This window comes from Thermobia domestica, chromosome 17 (assembly GCF_964235325.1).
Source record: "Thermobia domestica chromosome 17, izTheDome1.hap1.1, whole genome shotgun sequence".
NCBI classification, from domain to species: Eukaryota; Metazoa; Arthropoda; class Insecta; order Zygentoma; family Lepismatidae; genus Thermobia; species Thermobia domestica.
In genome coordinates this window covers 81,358,632-81,383,519 of record NC_137470.1, presented here as the reverse complement: position 1 = coordinate 81,383,519, position 24,888 = coordinate 81,358,632, and the positions used below count along the sequence as shown (strand labels likewise).

Here is a 24,888-nt window from a genome sequence, read left to right as displayed (position 1 = left end):
CTCTTCCCTCCCTGCACCTAATCCTCCTAATATGATGTCACTCAAACAGGCGCCGGTGTATATACAACACCGCATGCAAGGTTGGTGCTATGTTCTTTTATCTGATCCTACAAACTACTCCCATATCCGCTTTCTGTCCACACACTTCCACGCCCCTCTTTGCAATAATATCATTCCGCGTATCCAAATGAAAATTCCAACAAAAAGTTGGTCCAGAATATGGTACAATATTCATAACCCTACGTTGACATCAGCGGTCGTGAGTGTCTGGTATACGATACTGAATGAGCTCGTACTTACTCAGGTTAAGTTAAAACGTATTAGTGTACATCCTACGGATATGTGTCAACACTGTAATCAGGAAGACACGCTAGAACAAAAGATTGACGTTGTGTGTTCACTCTTCTTCTATCTGGACTAAATTACAACGCCTGTTAAGTGTGATTTGTCGAGAACCTGCACATACGTTTGATCATAATTATGCTTTCTTCCCAGACTATAAGTTTTTCCAATCACGAAAAAGAATAGCGTCACATGGTTACTTGGTCAAACGATTTTTTATCTTATGGACACATATCCGTGTGGAAATCAATATGCCTATGTGCTCTTTCTTAAAACTGCTTGTAAACAATTTTCTGTAAATGTAGCTCACAAATATTTTTCAAATTATTTACGTATACTATGTACTGAATATCTGTCCTAAGCTGTTTTAGCTTGATGTTTTAGCTTCATGTAACTCTTCTGCAAATGGAAAATAAAAAAACAATCAGCGACTCAAGTGCTAAAGGTCCCGGGTTCGATTCTCGTTCGAGTCTACCTTTTTCTTGTTTTTGCTTCAACCAATAAAGTAGTCATTTGTAACAACTATAAGTAAAATATTAAATCACCGTATGTTTCTAATGAATAAAACACTAGAAATTTTCAATCACTTGTAAATTCTTCAGATGTTCCATGTTAACTAGGAACAAAATTTAATCTCTTGGGTAAATATTATTGTTACTGCAGTCGTTGTGACAAAAATGTTTTTGACGCTTCGTGTCTACATCTGTTGACAGTGTGAGAATTACAAGGGGAATGAGGAGGAAATCTGCTTTGGTTATAGCAACATCCAGCATTAGCAAAGGGGATTCCCCCCCTCAACACCTTTGTAGATCGCACACTATCAACAGATGTAGACACGAAGCGTCAAGAATATTTATTACACAACGACTGTCATTAAGGGCGCCGATCATGGGAGGCCCGTCCCACCAAACTCATGTGGGCCCCATGTACTTTTATGAAAATTACTTTCATATGTATTTTTTATTGTTACATGTATTGTGGTATGTATTTTGTTTGAATGCCACCCCCCAAATTTACAGAGAAATTGGCAGCGTTGACTGTCGTAACCATAATACAACTCGCAATAGCAGTATATTAACGGAATAGATTAAATTTTCTTGCTAGTTCACATGGAACATTAAAAGATTTTACAACTGATTTTAAAATTTCTATTGTTTTATTCATTATAAACATATGGAAATTAATATTTTATTTATAGTTACAAATGATTACTTTATTAGTTTAAGCAAAAAACAAAACAAGAACTGACTTGAACGAGAAGCGAACCCGAGACCCTTTGCATATGAGTTGCACACTTACTCACTTTGCAACGCCGTCACTTGATAAATTTGCGTGTCGAACAGTATATCTGGCGAGTAGAACACTTTTGAAGAAAGTTTTTCTCCCTTATTTTTTCCCATTGCGCTCTCCCAGTTTGTAGTATTAACTCTTTAAATGTGCACTACCACCTCGCAAAAAATGGCCTCAAAGTTCACTTACCAAAGCATGCCTTCTCCTTGTAAGTTCTAGCGCTAAAGTGAAATAATAATAACCGTATGAAGCCCGAAACTAATCTATGATAAAAATTTGACCGAGATAGGTCGCGTGGTTCAAGAGTTATTAAGTTTTATTTATTTTTATATATTTTTCCTCTCCACTCCCACCCCCTAAGTTTTACCGTCAAGGTGATATGATGAAAACCACTCGAGGCTGGAACTTCATTCATGTTGAAAATTTGATGCAGATCTGTCCGGCAGTTCAAGACTAATTAACTCATAACATAGTCACTTCTATTTTTATTTACATTGATTTTTGTATATCTGCCCGTGCTTCCCTTCTCTACATTTCACAATCGAAGTGAAATGATTAATAGCATTCCATGCACAAACGTAATCTATGTTGAAAACGTCATCCAGATTGGCCGTTTCATTCAAGACTTATTAAGTTTTCTTTGTTTTTTATATTTTTCCATCTCCCCCTCCCCTAAGTAACACCATCAAAACGAATAAATAAAAATACTCCCAGGTCCGAACATTGGCAATGTTGAATATTTGATCGAGATCGGTGAGTAGTTAAACAGACTATAAGTCACTTTCAATTTTATAATTCAGGTTATTATTATTATTATTATTATTATTATTATTATTATTATTATTATTATTATTATTATTATTATTATTATTATTATTCGCGTACTTTTGAATTTGCACGGCGAAAATACTGCATAATGTGTTTTTATTTCTGTATTTTTTCCTGGAATGAATGTGATTTCCTTTATTAGTAGGCACTAATTTCTCCCTAGGTCCTCGAATAAATGAATTTCGTAGTGCTCTTAGATGCCGGGAAGAAGCTTGATCGTTCCAATGAGCAAGACTAAAGTAAGTTCCAGGTGGCATGATAGTACAGTTTCGCTCGAGCCTTCGAGCGGTGCAGATCGCAGCAGAGCCGGAAGTGAATATTTGCTTTATCCACACCTGTTGTGAACTGTTCATCGATGTTAGTTGAGGCCTATTTAGGCTGATTGGTGTTATTCTACTACAGTGAAGTTCGTTTAAGTTGGGTTATTGTTCTAGTGCGATGCCATATAAGAAAGAATTGCAATACAAGCTTATTTTTGATAAGCGATACCGGATTTCTCGACCCCATTCAAACTTGTCTACCAATGGTTAACTGATAATTTTCCAGGTATTTTTGAGAAAATTTGTGCATTACAGCTCCACGAAGAGTCTTATAGTATTTGTATCAAATTTAAATCTATTACGGCTTATGATCAGTTTTCCTCGACAGTTCCGGACACAGTGCCCTTTAAGCATGCTCACGGTAACACAAGCCTCTTGCGCATTGTACCAGCTGAAGACCCAGTGAAAATGTTTCGTGTTTATGATTTTCCACTTGAAGTGCTCTAACAGTGTTAGAGGACCATTTTCGGGCCTATGGTACCGTTCACCGAGTAGAAACGCAATATTGGACCGCCCATTTCCTACTGGAATCGACTGTGGTATTAGAATCATACACATGGAACTGACGAAACACATCCCTTCCCGTGTAATCGTACAGGGCTATAAAGTGAGCGTCTCGTATGAGGGACAACCTATCACCTGTTTTTTTTTTTTTTGCCAGAGTTTCTCCCACACCGTATCTAGCTGCCCAGTCAAGAAAAACCGGTTGCACAGGGTGTGAAACCTAACACTGTATTTGTTCAGATGACAGAAATTGGGAAAGTGCTGCGTCCTGCTCCTCCCTCAGGATTTGTGGATCGCTTGGCGGGGGCTACCTCGGACCTCTCGTCCGGCCCCGCGCAGGTTAACCCTATCCTTGATGATGATGATTTTCCTGAGCTACCTCACCGATCAGATGATCCTACGTCATACAAACCATTGCAGCCCGAGATGGAAGGGTCCACACTCCTTGCGCCCCCGAAGGAACCTACCGATAGGCTATTAGAAGTTTCGAAGATGTCAGTGCAATTTTCAAATCAGAATATTACAACAATCTCGGCAGAGTCTATGACAAGTGGAAATGAAGCTTTTATTCTTCCTACCTTCTCACAGAGTGCTATTTCCGAGGAGTCTGATTCTCTCTCACAACAAAAACGTCGCAGAGTTTCAAGGTCATCAAATAAACAGAATGAACAACCTACTTCCCAGTGTGTTCCACCACAATCAAAACAGTCCAGTTCTCGTGACCCGCCCCCGCAATGCCGTTCCACATCTGACTCTGAATTATAGTGAGTATTGTTAGTTTGCCTTCTTTTCATGATACGACAACAACGGTGTTTCTGTGTCGATTTCATATTCGCATGTTATGCGTGTTTTTTTATTTTTCCTCGTTAGTTATTTGCAAGTGCGCCGGAATGATAGTTTTGCTGTGGTCTTTTCTACCAATATTTCTACGGATTTTTCAAGTAAGTACTGTAATGTTTGTTTTTTCATAGTGCCTCAGAGCATGCCCATGTTAAATGCCTTCACCCTTCTAACTCTTAATATTAATAGGGTTAGCTCTGCACAAAATTTAACGGCGTTAAAGCTGTTTGTATAGCGCCGCCGTCATGATGTATGTTGTCTCACTGAATTGACGTTTCATTCTTCGATTTTCTCCCCGATTATAACGCTATTATTAATTGTCAAAACAGCACAGGAGTCGCGATACTTGTAAGAAAAGGTTTAGTTTATAATCGTGTCATGCTCTCACCTGATGGTAGAGCAATTAGATGTTATATTTCAGGCATATGTATTACCCAGTTGTATGCTTATTCTGGATTTCTTAAAATTAGAGAGAAGGATGAGATTTTGCAACGACTATACCATCTATGATTCCTCCTGGTGTCGATCAATGTATAATGCTGGGCGACTTTAACGCGGTGATAGATCCTAGAGACTCTCTCACCCCCTCACTTCCCTGCCCATCACTAGTTGAGCTTGTGCGTGCCATGAAGCTAAATGATGCTCTTTTTGTTTCTAACTCTCCGTATGTGATGACATATCGCTATTTGTCAACTCAGAGCCGCCTAGATAGGGTTTATGTCACAGATTCTTTATGCAAGGCAGTGCTTCACGTTTTAGCCCTCTTGCCCTCTTTGTCAAATCATGCTGCGTTTGAAGTAGCTTTTAAGGTTCCTTTTTCTCTACCCGCTGAACGCGGTCCATCGTATTGGAAGATTAACAATTGCTTTTGTCTCGTGAGGACCTGATTGACGAATTTACGACGCGCTTTGAGTATTGGTGTAAGATGCAACGACATTTCGCCAATGTTGATACATGGTGGCAAGTATACGGTAAACATAAAATTCGCAGTTTTTTTCAATGGCGCGGTAAATTGGCACAACAACAGGAACGTACGCTCTCAGAATTTTTCTATCGCGCACTCAGCGCATTATGGACGTTCCCCCGACCTTGGCCAACATGATCCAAATTCAGGAACTTAAGAGCAGGTTGCGTCAACTAGATTCACATGCATCAATACAAGCATATTTTTCGGAAGATTTTTGTCATGGTTTCCCGAACGAAACTGCCTCCATATACCAAATTGATCTTCTGTTTCGGAAGCGGAAAGCTACGTACATTGACTCCGTAACAAGGGCGGGCGGAATGATAGTTTCTGCCTCGATACAAATACTCCAAGAATTCACAAGGTATTACACAGCTTTTACGAGTGTGCAGCCTATGGATCTCTCTAACGCCCCGGAATTCTTGTCTGCTCTCCCTTACAAGTTGACAGAGACTGACTCTCAAGCCTTAATACGTCCTATCACTGAGGATGAAATTTTTTTCTGTTCTACGAGGAACCAAAGGCCGTAGCTCTCCTGGGATTGACGGTCTAAGCTTTGCTTTTTATAAGCGTTACTGGTCCTTTCTTAGCCGTACACTAGTTTCCCTGTTTAACGGATGGTTATCTGGGGACCCTTTTTCTCACAACTCAGCTATTGTGGTCCTCCTACCAAAGTCCTCAACTGCGCGAGTCGTGACCGATTATAGGCCGCTGTCCTTATTACCAGTGGATCTTAAATTATTTACAAAAGTTCTTGCTGCCAGACTACGTACTATTGTTCGGAAATACATTAGCCCGTATCAAGCTGCGCTACATGACTCGCATAACATCCAATACACGCTTCGCTCCCTGCGAGATCTATTTGCGTGTTATCACCTTCGCAATGTTCCCGCTGGCGCATTCGCAGTGGATTTAGAGAAAGCTTATGATTCAGTAGACCATCAGTTTCTCCATCTGACGCTTGAATCTTGGGGTTTTCTCACTTTTTTTCGCCAGGTGGTTCATAATCTATATGCTCAAGCTAAGTTCCGCTTGCAAATAAATGGACATCTATCCCCAAACATCTCTTTACGACACAGACTGCGCCAGGGTGTTGTCTTAGCACCGTTCTTTTTGCTTTGGTTTTAGACCTGCTTCTCCATCGTTTGGCCATGTTGTCTTCGAATGGACCCTCCCTGTTCCGCAGTCAAAACATTTTTGGGTATGCTGACGATTTGACCATAACAGGAGTTCATCCTCTCTCACTACAGGGCGTGTTTCCTGTCCTGACCCGTTTTTCCCGAAGCTCGGGTTTGCAGTATAACGACAACAAAACACAGGTGATGTCTTTTAATGGTTTCCAGCTCCCAGAGGATCCTTCGGTACTGCTGCCTTACCGCATGTCACTTCACTCACTATTTTAGGCATCCCCTTCACGTCTAACCCAACTCCCAACTATGATGATGTATTGGCTCCCCTTTTAACGCAAATTCGTAAGATGTTCTATTCACAGCGCTTCCGTAGGCTCCATTTACTTCACCGTATTCATTTTATCAATATTTTTGTTGTGTCTAAACTGTGGTACAGAGCGCGTGTTTTTCCTTTCCCAGAAATTTATGCCAAAAGATTTGAATCCTTATTCCTTTGGCATATTTGGCGATGTTTCTATTTTCGTATTCCCCGTGAAGCCCTTTATTTGCCTCGTTCCGCTGACGGGTTGGGCTTAGTCAATATTCGTATCAAATGCCAAACGTTGTTTATGGCTGACACTTATGCAGCGCTTTCATCACTTAGCTCTATCACTAATCATTGGGTAAGTTGTTTTTGGAAGGATTATAATCAACCGCAAAACCCTCCTTATATTCAATTCTTTAATCCGTGCCCGGCTTATATCAAAACGTTTATCCGATAATGGAATTATTCCGGGATGGTTCTCCACCCTCAACAACACAATGCGCGCTCGTTATATAGGACACTCACCGCGCACTCTTTCTCTAACATTAATTTACGAGTACTTCAGATGTAGCCACACGCAGATTGGCCGCAGGTGTGGACTAATATCTCGAACCCTGTCATACCTGAGTACATACAGGTTTTGTGGTTTCAGGTAGTACATCAACTTCTCCCGACACGGGCGCGTCTCTATGAGATTCAACGAGCGTCAGATGCCTTGTGCGAGCACTGCCAGCAAGAGGACAGATTAGGCCATCGATATACACACTCTGTCGGCTCGCAATCAATTTGGCACACCATGCAAGAGGTGTTGGGACGCATTACCCGTCGCCCGCTTTCACACTTTACGGTGCAATTCATCTTATTCCCTGATTTTCATTTTTATCCCCCCACAAAACATCAAGCGGTGCTGTTTCTTGTTGCCAGCACTCTCGTATATTTTCAGCGCTCCACAACCTTGTTAGATGCACACACGTATTTTGAATTTTTGAAACGTACACGTCGAAAGTTATATACCCCCGACCGGGACCGGCACTTTTTAGCCGGTTTTTGGAAGTGGTTTTGAAATAACGCACATCCCTCTCTTTCAGAATAGCAAATGTTCTTTTAATGTCATATAATATTCTTTTGTGATGTATAGTATATGTGTTATTATGTAATATAGTAAACAGGTTTCAGCCCCTTTTTGTACTTAATTATTTTTCGCTCCCGTGGTTGTGTTCTCAGCCTGTAATTTATATAAGGAAATAATAAAACTGAAAGTGTAGCGGTAACGTAATGGAGTTACGTTTAATAAATCTATCCAGCATAGGTTCGAATACTGTTCACGACAAAGTTGCAATTTTTACAAAGTGATAGTGAAGAATTGATTTCTCATATTCGACATGTAACGCTTAAAAATGTAGAAACAATCACATTCATCATGATAGAGACCATTTACGAATGCGGTTGGGAAAGGGCAAGGGATTTAACAGGAACTTCGAAACACTTCATTGATCTGCAGTAAACACTTTTTGGTGTTATCGTTCTCAGAAAGAAATATTACAACATTTGTTTTAGAAACTTTGGGTAAAGCAATCGGTGGTGTAGTGATAAAGTACCAGACTTCCAACTGGAAAATCTAGGTTCGATTCCCCGTCATGTAGTATAACTTTTTTGCATAAAATACTGGCTGCAAACATAGATTTATCTTCTGTTAAAGAACTTACAAAGCATCACTGGCGAAAATTCGAATAAACAACTGTGTACATTCTTCACCATACACTGTATTGATAAGTATGTTTCCTATTTATATTCGTCCCTCTGTCTCTCTTTCTTGGCGTTTCCCTATCCTGTCATTGTATCTTTCAGTTCTCTCCTCTCTCTCTCACGTACACACGCACTTCATTTGCGTGTGCGTGCTCCGAAGTTAAAACGGAGCAAGAGACCAATAGACCTGATCTGGAGAATGTAATTAACTGGCAACATCAGCATCGAGGTTTTCGTGCTCTAGGGATAACATCTCTAATCCTGGTCATCTCTGAAAGAAATACTGTTTAAATGCATCGGAATAAGCAAAATACCTTTTTTATCATCTGGATTACCGAGTCTCGGTCGAATTACCGGGTCACTAGGGGTTTGAATCCTCGACCCAGTGGTGATCCATAAGTTAGCCAGCATCATCCGATTGACACTATGATCCGTTTGAGTTCTAGCGTGTTTATTCTATCTGTGCAAATCACAACGTTATATTCGCAAGAGATGAAAGTGATGCTGGATGTTCGGAACAGATAAATCTTCGGAAAAGACTAGAAAGTGGCAACCTCTCTGGTTATTTGAAAACAAAATTTTATTTATACTAGTTCGACACAAATTTGTTTCGATCCTATAATTCAATGTGATTTATTCACATTAAAATTTGAAATATGCAAGGTCTGCTACATCTATAAGGAACATCCAATTTTCTATTTGAACATTTGTAACTTTTCATTATGATGCGGTTTGGACTTTTAATATAGGATATTTCTGATAAAAAATTAGCAGTAAAATAACACTCATTCAATTTTATCTTTCTTTCTTTCTCTTTTCGTTTCTTTCTTCATTTTTGTTCACTTTGCATTAGTAGTCTGGAATGGAAGATATGACCTACGCTACCTGCTGGCCTTATTAGAATGTAGTTTGCATCAGTACGTCCAATGAACACTACCAAGTTTACAACCGAACCACGCGAAAAAAAAGGATGTGTGTTAAACTTTTGACATTATCTTAGATGTGTCTGTGAGATCTATAGTTCTACTGGAAATTGCGTGTGGTATCATTTTTGAAAGTGACTTAATGAATGTTTCAAACATCCTCTATATATTCGAATAGTTCTGAAAAAAATATGAAAACAAACTTTATTTTTATATTACTGTTGGATTTCTGGTAACGGCATTTTATAATATTAGGTTCTTTTCTTACTAAGTTTAAAAATTCCACATTTGTATCTGTTCTCCCTTTTCTTTTCCCTCTTCTCTCGGAGTGTACAAAACATTATATCTTAGAATTATGTCTATTCAACGGCGAACCAATACCGTACCACCACATCATGATTCATATCTAAAATATGTTTATACGGACAGGACTTCGTTTCAGTGTCATTGGTTACACAATTATATGACGAAAATCATAACGCCGCAAAATCCGGTTTGCGTGACTTTCCGGACACCCAGTATTACCGACATACAAAACTCATTTTGTATAATTGAAGACCATTGAAAATACTCTTCCAATTCTGTGAACTGCATTGATGTAGAGTAAAGGAAAATGAAATATCTCTAGTCTATAATTTGAAATATGTATATTGAGCATATACAATTTGAAATATATTTTTGTGTGTATATATGAAAGGTAAATTTTCTCAAACTTTTGCGTAATTTGAATAGTGTAAAATGGATCTTTTCTGTAGTGATCTGCTTTTTACAACTATCGCCAACTGAGATAACTTTTCACTGTTCGAACAACTTTAAAGAGCTTATGAAATGTATTTTGTGACAGCATTCGATGAAGGATGGTTAGTTGCAGTTATACGGATGAGAATTTTTCCATTCTGGATTTGCCAAGTGCAGGATTAAGAACACTATTCATTGAAACAGAAATAAATATCAATTTACCATAAATATGATTTATATATCGATTTATAAACATTATTTGTATCCTTGATGAAAAATTTTTGACATACTGAATCATAGAATAGTTGATGTTAAAGAATTTTTCTTACGTTATATAGACTAGAGAAGATATGAAATTCGGTAAGATTACGTGGACTGTAAGAAAAGTGACTACAATTAAATCAAAACAATGTTGAAATAAGGACTGAAGCTTTCTTACATTAGAATTGAGGACTTAGACTGACACTGATTGGGCGTTGCCATTGACTAATCAATTTTCGCCCCCTTTTTGTCAGTACGTATATAATAGAGGATTATTTTTTGGTCTCTCGTACATTACCCTGAAGACAAAAGCGTTGAACAACGCAGAATTCACCTAGCTGATTGTCCGAGAATAATTACATTCTAAAATGATGTTATTATTCATATTTTTAAAATTACATCATGAGAGGTTAATAGATATAGTATGTTTGCAAAACTTAAGCGTGAAGAAAGACGTACTTACGAGATCAACCATACCACACGTTGCAAGGGCAGCAATGATAACAATGTAGAGAAATGTACGACACCCGAGATTGTTCACAATGTATTTGGAAATGTTGTAGAAGAGAAGTATTGTCTTGTTCCTTGGTTCTGGGATAAAATCCTGCTCTTCATGAGGGTCCCTTACTCGATTCCATATGTAATTTGACCAGGTGATCGGAATCGAAATAATTAGTACACATAATGTAATTCCGAAGGATATCCAGAGTGTCTTGTGGTAACTATTGGAAAATATGAACAAAATATGCATTAGTTTTGTTATATCTGTCGAGTCGATATCTCATGTCAACTTCTTAAATTAAAAAAAAATATATATATTTACTTAATTCTACTAAAATTATATGAATAAAAAATCTAACCTACAATGTTATGTACATTAATCATTTTATAGGAATTTTTGAAAATAAAAATAAGCTGTAGAAATCATTGGAAAAAAATTATATATATAAAGAACTCCTACAAGAAATAAAAACAAATATGCTAAATTTATAGAATATCTATTTATTATCAAATGCTGAAATCTAGCTACCATACAGATGGCTGTCGTGCAGAAGAGCAAAGAAGTGCTAAGAAGAAAAGAGTTCTAATATCCATTTGAGGTAAATGCGTCCTTCCAAAGTTAATAATCTGCCGACAACGATGGAAAGACCATTGACTCGGAAATTATTAGACCTCTTACAAACTTCAACAGGTTTTAAGATATTACTTACGTACTGTTATGGTCTCTATCTAAATATCTACGTTTCAGAATAGTACTGTTAAAATTATTCGATTATATGTTATACGAATAATATCTTCCCCATTACCGAAATATTTGTTAGCGTGGTAGCTGTAGTAGGAAGCCGTAGATATTACTTCCACTACTGGCTACTGCGAAAATTAAGTATTGCTATATTACTCAATATTTATAAAAAGTCACATTTTCAATGTTTCCCGTTTTCGTGCTAAAGAAGACACGCTAATTAAAGTCAGGTGATAAAGAAATAATTAGTGGAATAATGAGTGAGACCGGGAAGAACTAAAATCCTTCAGAAAACCAACGTAAACAATGTTGCTCACTTCAAAATTCGCATAATACTAAGAATTTTAACACTCCGTATTTTAAGTGCTTCTACAATTCAAACAATTTCATTATCTTATACAGTGGGAATCCCATATCTCCTCTTTCTGTTTCTCAGATTCATTATACTCTGACCTTTTTAAATAAATCAATAAATTGCAAACTGTAAAAAACATTAATAACGATTCATACATTGAAAGAACTGTCAGAATTTAAGTTATAGACTTCTACTCTTCACAAATAGACATCTCATGACTTATATCGTATTACTGTACACAATAAATTTAAGACCGAAGACAATCGGTAGTCAAATAAACAACAGTTTTAAAGATGTCATGGTGTCAGAAGAAAAATGTCATGGTGTGAGACATTTAAATACTACAACTTTTAAAATGAGGGAAGGTATTCATTTTACGATTGTTGTTCATATTACTCTTGAGTTGAAATTTTCAAATCCGATTTTTTTTTTAAAAAAAGTTTGAAATATAGTTTTTATTATAAAACAATACTTGCTTAACGCTTAAAATAACAGCAATAATACTAATAATAATAATAACAATAAAAATAACTTTTATAATAAACGGTATGATATGATAAACTGTAAGATTTAGCTGCAAGAAGTGGTAGTGTTAAAACAACTCAATTTGGCTTTCACCGTTAGCGTGTTATTTTATCACCATGATGATCCTTGTATACAATAAATTTCTAGTAGCTCATAGTGAGAATTATTGTACTATTTGTATTAGTTGTTACTTTCTGTTATGAACAAAGCTTTATGCAGTATATTTGGCACCAATTAACCAACAGCATATGATATTTCTTGTAATCCTTTACGAGAATAGCGTATGAGTTCCCTGACGACATTTACAAGAGTAAAAGTTCTGCCATCTATTGTTCCTATGTGCATTATGGTTCTTTGGCCAAGTATAATTATTATAACTACTTATGAACAATTTACGTGGCTCGTTTGGACACATCCCTCGTTGGAGTCATGTCCATTTATTAAAATAGAAAAGGAATGTTTGTAAGAGTAGTTATTTGGTAACTGTATATAAAACCAAATCAATAGTGTTTTACCGAAATGACGCCTCATCACGTAAGGTAGTTGATTTAGTTACTACAATTTTAACACTTTACTCCGATATGTGAAGTAGCGCTATACTTGTGCCAATATTTGACTAACTCAGGTAGCACTGAGTCATTGTGTTGAATTGGCACAGCCATTTTTTTCCTGTATGTGTAGTAACACATGAACACTGAAACATGAACATTTTTCACCAGAATACCTCATACACTGTTAAAAGCCTTTTCGAAAAATATCGCATTTTTTAATCTTTCATCCTCTAATAAATTAATCTGATAATTGGAAGCAGAAAGCCTATTGGAACAGTTCCGCGAGAAAAATCTTTTGAAAATGTTACGTTGAGAATCCTTATTGTCGTCGCTTTAAAGTAAAGAAAATGCCCGATGTTAAGTTCTCTCTTACTACTTGGAACACTTCATATGTTTACGTCACAATCTAAAAATATTATGAATCACCGCATTATATCTTTTTGATTCATTCCTTAAATTACATTAAATCATGCTGGTGTTATTACTGAAACATTGATTTATGAAATATGAACAGAATTACAGTGAAACCTCTCTAAAGCAGACAGCCGTGGGGAATCAAAAATTGTCCGCTATAGAGAGGTGTCCGTCTAAAAAGAGGTTTCAATATTTTCTTACGTAAATTAATAAACAAGGTAATATGCAATTAGATTTTTTTTTGCATGAATCGCGTATTTATGAATATTACCAAAATGTTACTGTACCTGCATTATCTTGCGCCATTCAATTCGAGGCACAAAATGGGAATAAGATGTTATTGTTCTCTGCACTTTACACTTATTACTACTTACTATAATATTTTTCGGTGTTGGTTTAATTTATGAGTTAATTCCAGTCCAGCAATGACTTTTTTTTTTTTAAAAAAAAAGACAATATGCGTACCCGTGGTCAAACATACCAAACTTGTCTTCTGTTTGGTTAGAGATTCCAGCGGGACAGTAGAGTGATGTGTCATTCCGAACAGTGGGCAACTGTCAATTTCTTTTGTTTCTGAAGCAGATTGGGTGGGAGTGGAATGCAAGGAAAGAATATAAGGTTGTTGTGAAACAGAGACCCCTCCTCTGGGTTGCTGAATAGATAATTGAGGAGGCAAAATGTTGTCACAGCCACATGTTCTTCCTTGGTGTCAACTTGTTTCTAGAGAAAGTGTCCGTACTACGGAGGTAAATAATACCTATAAAAGACAAGAAAGACTGTCCATGTCGGTACTAGAGAGTGTCCGCTTTAGAGAGGTTTGCCAATATGTTTTTTCCTATTACAGTGTTTGGGGATTACAAAATATGTCCGTTATGGGAGGTGTCCGCTTTATAGAGGTGTCCGTTAGTAGAGGTTTCACTGTATAATAGACGTCTTCGGAAATTTCGAAGAAAACTCACTTATGAGTAAAATATCCCTTGTAGATTTTTATATGAGAAATGACTTAATCAATATTGTAGGATTGTTTCTGAAATGTGAATAAAAGTATCTGAATAGTTTTTGAGGAAATCGTCTCAAAGTATCACTCCAAAGAATAAATTATTTCTTTTTGACCTTTTGAAGAGAAATGGCATATACTATATTACAATATATTAGTACTTCTTAATGCAGTATTGATTTATGAAATACGTGCAAAATTGATGGCGTCGTTTTTGATAATAATAGCAAACTTTCCTTTGTGGATTACTTGGAGAGTCATATTGACTAGTTGTTAACGAAATATTTATTTCTGGAATACGAACGAAACAGTTCAAGTTCTTCTTAAGAATTTCGTCCGTTAAAAACTCAGGACGAACACTAAACTAGCACCTGTGGATCTTATCAGGACAAATGTGTTAAATCATATTGTCATGTTTTTTTGTGAATCATTATTTATGATATACGAACAAAAACGTCGGAATTGTTTTTGAGAAAATCTTCCGAGAAAACTGACTTATATTTTTAGATATTTCTCAGAGAAGTAACTTACAAAACAGTATAGAGATGTTAATGTATGCTGATCTATAAAATATGAATAAAATCGTAAGAGGCGTTCTCTAGAAATTTGCTAATTTTTATTTTCGCCCTTTAGTAATATCTTTACTTTTAGGGCCAGGAAGTAAATTTGCAATGTCCAGAAAATCCTTCAAATATCTTACTTTTAAAAGTCGGTATCGATCCCTTGAACAGCATGGTCTCTAGGTAACTGAACATACCTACGTCAGAACAAATTGACGGAGAGTCGGAGAGATAAACGACGACCACTTTTTCTGCATGTGCGTCCATGAAAGGTGTAAATTCATTGAAATTTCGAACTCTTTCTTTTTCGTGATCACCTTACTTTTTTTTCTCTTATTGTCACTCAAAAGTACAGTGAAACCTGTCAACTTGGACACCTCTCTAAGTTGGCCACCTGCTTATCTTGGCCTAGTTCGTCTTGAACCTGCATTTTCCCATAAGACATTCGTTACTTACTACTCTATAAGTTGGCCACCTGTCTATCTTGGAAGTTGGCCACACTGAAGCAATGTTTACCCTATGTTGATAATGATAAATTTACCTCAGTATGTTGGCCGCGCAAAATACAGTTTGGTTATTTTTCTTAACTCTTTCGAATTCCCATATGAGAGACAGATGTTCTGTATTTGTGACTGGACACAAAGAAGCATAGATTCGCACGATTTGTTCTTGGAGGTCAATGGCCAGAACATTACCCTCTTAAAGGGGTGGTGAAAGAAGGTGTGAATAAGAAAAAGCACGTACAGGAATTCAGGAAATTGTTGTACATATTTGTTTACCCTGTATGTTTTGGTAAAACCATTAGCTATATCAACTCCTCTCATCATTGGGGAGCTTTAATAATTCCGGAAAATTCTCAAGGATAAAACTAACCATCTCAATTGGCACGTGTCGGCTTGTCAAAAGATAGCGGAGTGTTTGAGATATGATTTCCCATAAGATTTTTCTTAAAATATCTTTTGCTCCGAGGGAAACACTTCTAGCTCATTAACAATAGGTAGTTAACTACAATATTAGAATGTGCATATCTGCCAAAAACAATAAAACAAATACGTCTAGAATGAACCACCATTCAGTAACAACTGAAAAGATGTCATATAAATTCCATATGAATTTCTCAGTTTATAACTTAGCTTTTCTTGTTTTCAATCTGAATAACTCAGTGTGCTATAATATCAATTTCAACAAACTGCGTACATACGCTTTTATTTCATGGTTGTTTGTGTTATTGTGTTTCCAGTCCGAATAATCCAATGTACCAGACTAGTTTTCAGGAAGAGAAAGGTATGCACATATATTAAACATACTATAGTAATATTTTCTAGTACTGTATATTTTTATGATTACTCTATATACATTATTTATAAGTAGCTGTCGTGCCACTGCTTATTAAAATTTTACAATCAAGTAATACTATAAATCCTATTCTAAAAATACACAAATCACACTTATTTTCTGTAAGTTGGCCACTTTTCGATGGAACCGATGGTGGCCAACATAGACAGGTTTCACTGTAATAGTCTAATATATATACATAAAAAAAGACATGAAACAAACTAGATCCACTATTAAGAGAATGTGTAGCAAATCGTTGTTCTATGCTGACATCATCATGTTCAAGCTAAAAAATAACAACTAATCTATGCTTTATATCATTCTTTCTCCTTTCAAGATAGTGTCTAGGATACTGTGTATCGGTTTACAGTAACAATACAAACTGAAATATTTACTTTAGTAGATAGGTTTGTTCATTCCCATACGGAACTGAAGAATAGCTTTCAAGAAAAATGTATGTAAATAGATGGGAGGTTAGTTTCATGAAAAAAAAAATACAATGACAAGTCATTATTAGTACGAATCATTGTGTTGAATATTAATGTCTTATGAACCATTATTCGATGAAGGTGTATACGTTAAACATGATACTTCAAAGAAAGCAAATCAAGGAAATTCTATTTAAAATAATAAAGAAATAAAATTTGTTTGATGTCAACTTTACGTATAGGGATAAGCATAGATAGTAAATAGTGGTATAGTATATTTTCAATATCTATCTATCTATCTTTAGCAAAATAAAAGTGGGTTTTGCCTACAATGAAATTTACATATAAAATGTTTTGGAATTACAAATAACTTATATCTAATTGCCTAATAGATGTGCTAAGAACAGAAATCCGATAATACTTCTTATTTTTAAGTGTTGTTAACTGTAAACTGTATGGAAAAATAGGGTGATTTTCTTACATATAGAATTACAAGAAAAACTAATTTTTACAATATCATTCTTACTTTAGCAACAGTGTGTTTATAATGGGTATTTGAAGTTAATCAACTATATTATAAACTAACAAATAAACAAAGTTTGCATGTTTTCTTAGAACATTATTTTGTGCTTCTAGGCTTGAAGTTGAAACTATAAAAAATTGAATAAAATATTTTTGTAATTTAGGGTTTTTGTACATAATGTAATAAAATTTATTTGTATTGTGAATTTCGAGTTTTGAGCTGAACGGGATGAAAATAGTAACTAAAAACTTAAATGTGGCCTTTTCACTACAAAAAATAAAAAAAAAACTTTTTTTCTAAGAAAAACCTTACCTTTTATAGTTGGCAACAGTTGTGAAAAATACTTTCCACATCGATTTCCATACGTATTTTCTTTAAACAGAAATTCTGCAAGAAATTTTGTTTGGCAATTATGCTATACTAAAAAAAAAAAAAAAAAATCACGTGGTCCTTTCTCTAAACCAAACTCTACCATTTCACACACGTTTGTATATGTGTGAAACACAAGATGTGAGAGCAGTGCGAAAATCACGTGATCAAAACTTTCTTTGAAATACTAGAACGAGCATGTTGGCCACCCTCATGATGTGTGACGTCACCAACAAGTTTGAGGCGTTTTCTACAGAAAACTAATAATTAAAATCTAGCAACTAACTAAAACTAGCAACTAAGAACATGTATTTTCCTGAGAAAAAGGACGATGATTGGTTTGACACTAACGATATTTAATGCATTTTTTTTTTTTTTTGCACCAAAAGAAATAAGGCATGAATGTCCGGGTCACGTTATTTCTAAGAGATTTCGTATGTAGCAATCAGGAATTAGCTGACTGATTTCTGATAAACCACATTCAATGTAACTCAGGTGAAACAACTGGCCCTGGTTGTAGCTGATATCTATTTGTGGAAATACATCAACCAGATGAATCATTCAAAGCGACATGATTTAACTAGCCTCTATTCGTTGTGTACTCGGGCATTTTTTTTATATAGGACTGCGCCCAGCTTACTCGTTCAATGAACTGAGAGTCTTCTCAGCCAAAGAAATAAAGTATTACCTTGATACCTGTCCAAAGAGACATTACCTGTTAAAAGAAGGAGAGAGTAGGATCTAATTTCTAGAGTGACGAGCAAGAAGCGTAAGCCTTCCCGGGTCAATCCTAAATCAATAATCATATAAGAACAGACATTGATAAAAGATGTCTGTTAAAAGAAACTGCATATTATCTTAAATATAGAAAATCACAGTCAAAACAGATAAGTTAAAAGTGAAAAATTGTCCTTTATCTTGTTTCAAAATGAAGGACAAAAACCATATAACTAAACAATTCCTTTTTAAAACAATATCCAACATTGGAAGTATAAAAAAAATAATATTAGTAATAATGGTTATCATGGAAAATTTATATATCATGGAGAATGGTTATCATGGAGAATTTATATATATAACATACGTAACATGGAAAACGTATAAATGTTTAGTTCAGGTACACAACGCGTGTGGCGTTTCGATCGAATACGTATATCGCAGACAGCGAACCTATGTAGCGGTATTGTAGCAACCGGCACGACTGTGGGTAGTCTTTCTAGGGTGCGTGAAATGGCTAAGTGGTTTTTTAATCGTTTTATGGTAACGAACAGCGAGAGCCAATTAAAAGCCTGCCAGGGCGCACATGATCTATGATTCTCTCTCTCTCTCTCTCTCTCTATCTATCTGTCTTAAACCGTGTGTGTGACTTCATTCCACAGCAAGTAGCTGGTTGATACATGTTACACTTGACGTTATACCATGAAGAATCGATGCTAATGAAAGGCACAGGATTCCGCGCTGGCTCGGACATCGAAAGTGACGTGATCAACTTTGTGATGACACTTTAAAACTGTAAACTTGCGTGTTTAATTTTTAAATCACAAATTCTCAGAATCTACTCTGCGGATCTTTCATCACTGGTTATATTATATTAATTAACATGGATAATATTTAATGTTATATTATACTTTAACTTGGAAAGTCAGCCCTTGTACGCCGGGGATATCATTTCTCCATTCATTATATATAAGCAATTTTCAGATACTACTGAACCGATTTCAAAAATTCTTTCGCAGTTGGAAACCTTATCAAATTCAGTGATGATACGTTATATTCAATCCCGGAAAATGAAACATCGGGCACTAGGGACGTCATTTCCAGCTTCATTTTATATAACAAACTTTCTAAAACTCCTCAACCGATTTTAAAATTTCTTTCGCTGTAGGAAAGCTTATTTAATGTCAGTGATAATACGCTATATCTTATCCAGCAAAATGAGCACATGCACGCCGGAGATGTCGTTTTTATTTCATTATGTATAAGGAATTTTCAGAAACTGTTTTCAGAACCGATTTCAAAAATTTTCTTTCGCTGTTGGAAAGCATATCTGAGGCCAGTGATGATACGTTATATTATTCCGGGAAATGGATCCTCGGGAGCCGGAATGTCATTTTGGATCTAATATATAGACATGACACTTTTTGAAACTACATAATCGATTTCAAAAATTCTTTCGCTTTGGGAAATCATGTCTAATGCCAGTGATAATGTGCTATAATATATCCCGAAGAATAGACATTCAGCTGCTAGGGGCGCCATTTCTTGTTTCATTATATAAAAGAATGTTTTTTTTATAACTATACTACCGATTCATTTCCAAAGTCCTGTCGCTGTTGGAAAGCTTGTTTAAAGCTAGTTATGATACGCTACATTTTATTCTGGAAAATGGGCCTTATGGTGCTGGGACGTCATTTCTAACTTCATTATATATAAGAAACTTCCTAAAACTAATCAACCGATTTGAAAAATTATTTCGCTGTGTAAAAATCTTGTCTGATGCTAGTTATGATACGCTATATTTTTTCACTGAAAATGGACCTTCGGTTGCTAGGGGCGTCATTTCTTGCTTCATTATATATAATAAATTTCTATAACTATATTACCAATTTCCAAAATCCTGTGCTGTTGGAAAGCTTATTTAATGTCAGTGATAATACGCTATATTTTGTCCCGGAAAATGATCCCGTGGGCGCTAGGGGCGTCATTTTTATTTCAACGTGTAAGAATTTTTCAGAAACTACTGTACCGATTTCAAAAATGCTTTATCTGTTGAAAGTCTTATCTAATGCCAGTAATGATACGCTATATTTTATTCCGGAAAATGGGTGCTCGGGCGCTGTGGATATCATTTTTTACGCTACTGAATAAATTTAAAAATTCTTCCGCTGTTTGAAAGTTTATATGATGCCAAAGATGATACGCTATATTTTATCTCGAGAAGTGGAATATAAGGAGCCAGGGCTATCACTTTTGATTCATTATATACGTGAAATTTTCTAAAACTATTCAATGATCTCAAAAATTCTTTCAGTGTTGGAAAGCTTGTTTAATGTCAGTGATGGTACGCTATATATTATCCCGGAGAAAGAGCCCTCCGACATTGGGGCACCATCTTTTATTCATAATATATTTGAAATTTTCTGAAACTGTTAAACCGATTTCAAAAATTCATTTGTTGCTGGAAAGCTTGTTTAATGCAAATAATGATATGCTATATTTTTTTTCGGAAAATACGCCCTGAGGGGTGGGACCGCCATTTATTGATTCATTATGCATCAGTAATTTTCACAAATTATTAAACCGATTTCAAAAATTATTTCGCTATGGGAAATCTTGGCTGATGCTAGTTTTGATACGCTATATTTTTTCCAGTAAAATGGTCGGCGTCATTTCTTGCTTTATATAAGAAACTTTATATAATTGAGCACCAATCATACATTTCTTTGTGTACAAGAAGCTTTGATTAGAACGACACCTGTCTGGCTTGAAAATGAGTAATAACTACAGAAAACGCGAACAACCGATTCAGAAAACGATATGCTATAGCTATATGCTACAAGTACAAATCGACTCTCATGGATTGCATAGCTACTGGGAACACATTCACTCCAGCGGCAGTTTTACTGAAGCCAAGAAATTCAAGTGAAATATGTAATTATTTTCCTCTTCCTTTTCATGCTGTATAAAACAAATCAAGTAGTACCGGTACTTGTGCAAGACTCTTGCGCAAGAGTCTTGGTCTTGCACCCTTTGATCTTGGTCTTGGTCTTGCATCGGGTATCCTGGTCTTGGTCTTGGTATTGCATACAAGACTCTTGCACAAACTGCAAGACCTAGACTCTTGTGCTCATCACTTGTATCCAGAACTCCTGAAAAGTATTTGTTTACATTGATTTGAGTTAAAGTGAGTTTATTTGGTTAACGCTTAGAAATTCATGTAATTCATATGGAAAATGATGTACCTATCTCAGAAACAGTGCCGTTTAAAATGTATTTAAAGTGTTGTGACTTACTGGATTATTTTTGTTCTAATTTCATTTCTCTAGGTATTTAGCTTTCAGTTGTAATGTCTACACGTACAGGAGCTCACTATACTTATACTGTATTATGTTTGTTAACAGTTCATTTGGGTTAAGTTCCAAAGTTGGGTGTCCGTTTCCATGAAAATTTTTGAAATTTACAGGAAAGATATGGATAATTTAATCATTTGTGTGCTTGATAATATATAAGGGTCTCGAAAAATCTGTTTATTTATTATATATAAGCGGTTATCAACATGGGACAATACGGCGAGCGGAGGGAACTACTTAGTGCAAGGTAACAGAACAGCTGCATTGTGGGAAAATAACGAGCATTTATGTTATCAACATGGCGAATGCACAAGGGCAATGAAGTAACAGTTTTAACATTTGTGAAGCAATACGTTGATAACGAGCAAAATCTTTTAAAAGTTTGAGAAGAGCACAGATTAATGAACCTAATAATAAATTGCAGAAAATGTGGAAAGGAGATAACAGCGAAAAAACTTGGCGAAAGCAGACGCCCAACTTCGGAATAAATGCCGTTCATTTAACGATGTATACTTCTACTGAACTATAACTGATGTAGAAAAAAAGTGTCAATCTTATCTTTGGTCAATGGTTTATAGCAGAGAATGATGTGTCAGGGTGGAATACAGTAGGTCGTGGATCAGAGTGGGTAACCCTGAAAAGTGACTTTATAGTCACGCCACTGAAAACTAAATTTCAGATTCGTATTCAGCCTTTTTAAATCTGTACGACCAGCTTGGTTTCAGTTTCAATGTAACTCCTCAAAAATTAATCTCGTGATTCGTGATAATCGCCATTAAAACTATAAGACCTGTCCCGTTTCAGTCAAATGGTTTGTAGACAAGAGTGCTCACAAACAATGAAAATTACCATAATTAATCACTTTGCCTCTTTAAAAAGTGACTTTCTAATCACGCCACTGAGGAACGAAGTTTAGATTCTTAATAAGCACCTTTGCATCTATAAGATCAGCATTGTTTCAATCTCTCCAAATTTTTAGTAGCCAAAGAGTTCTAAAACAATGTTAATTATCGTAACATTTATGATTACCCCAGAAAAGGTCACTTTTTAGACACTGCAGAGAAAACCAACTTCCTAATTTGTAATCAGAGCACTCGAAAATGTAAGATACATTGGTTTTCAGTTGCCGGAAAATTGTTTTATCGACGTTATAATTTATACTAATTTTTCACTTCCCCTCCTTCAAAAGTGACTTTCTAGTGACGTTAATAAAAAATAAAGATCAGTTAAGAAAACAGGCTAATAGATACTCACTGCAAAAGATATGTAGTAGAGTTTTCTTCTACTACGTATCTTTTACGGTGAGAATTAGCCTTTTTGCTTTTCTCATTAAATATCATCATCGCTTGCAATACTATGATAATAGACAACAGATTTGTGATCAGTACCTTCAAAAGTATAACATCTGTCCAGTTTCATCCACCCCAAAATGTCTTGTAGACAGGAATTTCTAAAACAATGGAAATTACAATAATTTATTTCTTTGCCCCTCGAAGATAGTTTTCTAAACACCACTGAAAAATAAAGGTCAGGGTCGTAATCAATGTCGCCGAATCTATAAAATCGGCTTATTTTTATTCTCCCCAAGAGTTATTTGTACACAGGAGAGCTTTAAAACCCTATTAGTTATCATAAATTTTCACTTTGATTCCCAAAAATGACTTTGTAATGACATCACTGAAAAATTAAGTTCATATTTTTAATCACAGAGTTTGAAAATGCAATATAAGTTCGATTTCCGTTGCTGGAAATGTGTTTTGTGGACACCATAATTTATCGTGATTTTTCATTTCCTCCCCATAAAAGTGTCTTTCTTGTGACGTCACTAAAAATAAGGGCCATATTCGTGATCAGCACTTTTACAACTATATGATCCGCCCAGTTTCATCCTGCGCAAATTATTTTGTTGATACTGACCCAAACGCAATGTAGCTTCTCACTTTAGAGGGACCGCTAATAAAATATATCTTAAGTTTTCTGCACTATACCCTTTAGCAAACATAAAATTTTCTATTACAGAAACTAGATTCCAATTGCGTGAGACAGAAAGTTAAGCTCATCCCCCATAGACAAACAGCGCACGAACATATAGTAGAAGCCACAAAATGATAAACAGACAGCAAACCATAAGTGCTTTATGATTAGCATGATTCGCAAACCTACATTTATATTTATAGTTGGAAACCAAACTGTAAGTAAGAGTGCGACAATTAAGAAGAGTGGAAGATGGAGTTTGTGAAAGTCTTCTGCCAGCGCCTATAAATTTAAGTTGGCCTACCAGTCCAATATTCACTCGGTATGACTCAATATGGAAGCCTGCCGCGGGATTCAGTTCCATATCTCTTCCCAAATGCAAATCTCCCAACACACTACCCAAATCACGTCGGAAATTTGCTGCTAGAATTATTATTATTATTATTATTATTATTATTATTATTATTATTATTATTATTATTATTATTATTATAGGTTTGAGAAATAACTATTGAATACTATAATCTCAAAAAGAGTAACACACGATAAGCACGTATGTTGCCGAAACAAAGAGAGGGTAGGGCATGGAGGTTGCAGGGTCTAAGAAGACAGGCGTAAGAATAATATTTAAAACATTGGGAGAGCTCGTTCGTGGCTAATCGGGTAGAATACGCGTCTTTGGCGTGGGAGACCCAGGTTCGATTCCCGGGAGAGCTCAAGTGGTTAAGATACCACGTTAATCAGTAGGTCCACGTCTCATATACAGAGATGGAGTGGGTCAGTGGGTCGGTGGGTCAATGGGTAGTGGGTCAAGTTTTCTGGGTGGGTCAGTGGGTCGTGGGTCAACAGCATGTGACCCACTGTGACCCACCACCCACCGTGACCCACTGCGACCCACCACCCATCATGACCCACTGTGACCCACCACCCACCATGACCCACTGTGACCCACCACCCACCATGACCCACTGCGACCCACCACCCACTGTGACCCACTGCGACCCACCGACTCAGTATGATCTACCGACCCTCTCTGCTCACTGCATTGTAGACAGTATCTTCTGAGGACTGGTAAATTTGTCTCCGTTTTACTTTCAAGACCTTAATTTCCCTTTCTTTTCCACTTGTTTCTGTCTACTTACCTGAGGTGAGTATATCTAACCAAGTGGAAAAAGAACTTCAGGCACTTTTGGATATTGATATTTTTAATAGTAATAATAGCAATAGGACTTACACTACTACTTGGCTTTCGAGACCTGTGAGTTTTTAGAGCTAACTACTTGGAAAAATACATTTTTGAATCACTGTAATATATAAATTATTATATAAAAAAATTGAATGTAACTATGTGTGC

The 24,888-nt window shown here is 36.0% G+C and overlaps 1 protein-coding gene across 2 annotated transcripts in view; it reads right to left on the bottom strand.

Annotated features, from left to right (window-relative positions):
• Window positions 1-24,888, bottom strand: part of LOC145673783 (adenylate cyclase type 2-like) — a 1,485,668-nt gene that overhangs the window by 615,542 nt on the left and 845,238 nt on the right. For both annotated transcript variants that reach the window (XM_081743538.1, XM_081743539.1), the window contains exon 14: window positions 10,654-10,912. In XM_081743538.1, coding sequence (XP_081599664.1) covers window positions 10,654-10,912 — 259 coding nt within the window. The remainder of the gene's footprint in view (window positions 1-10,653; window positions 10,913-24,888) is intronic.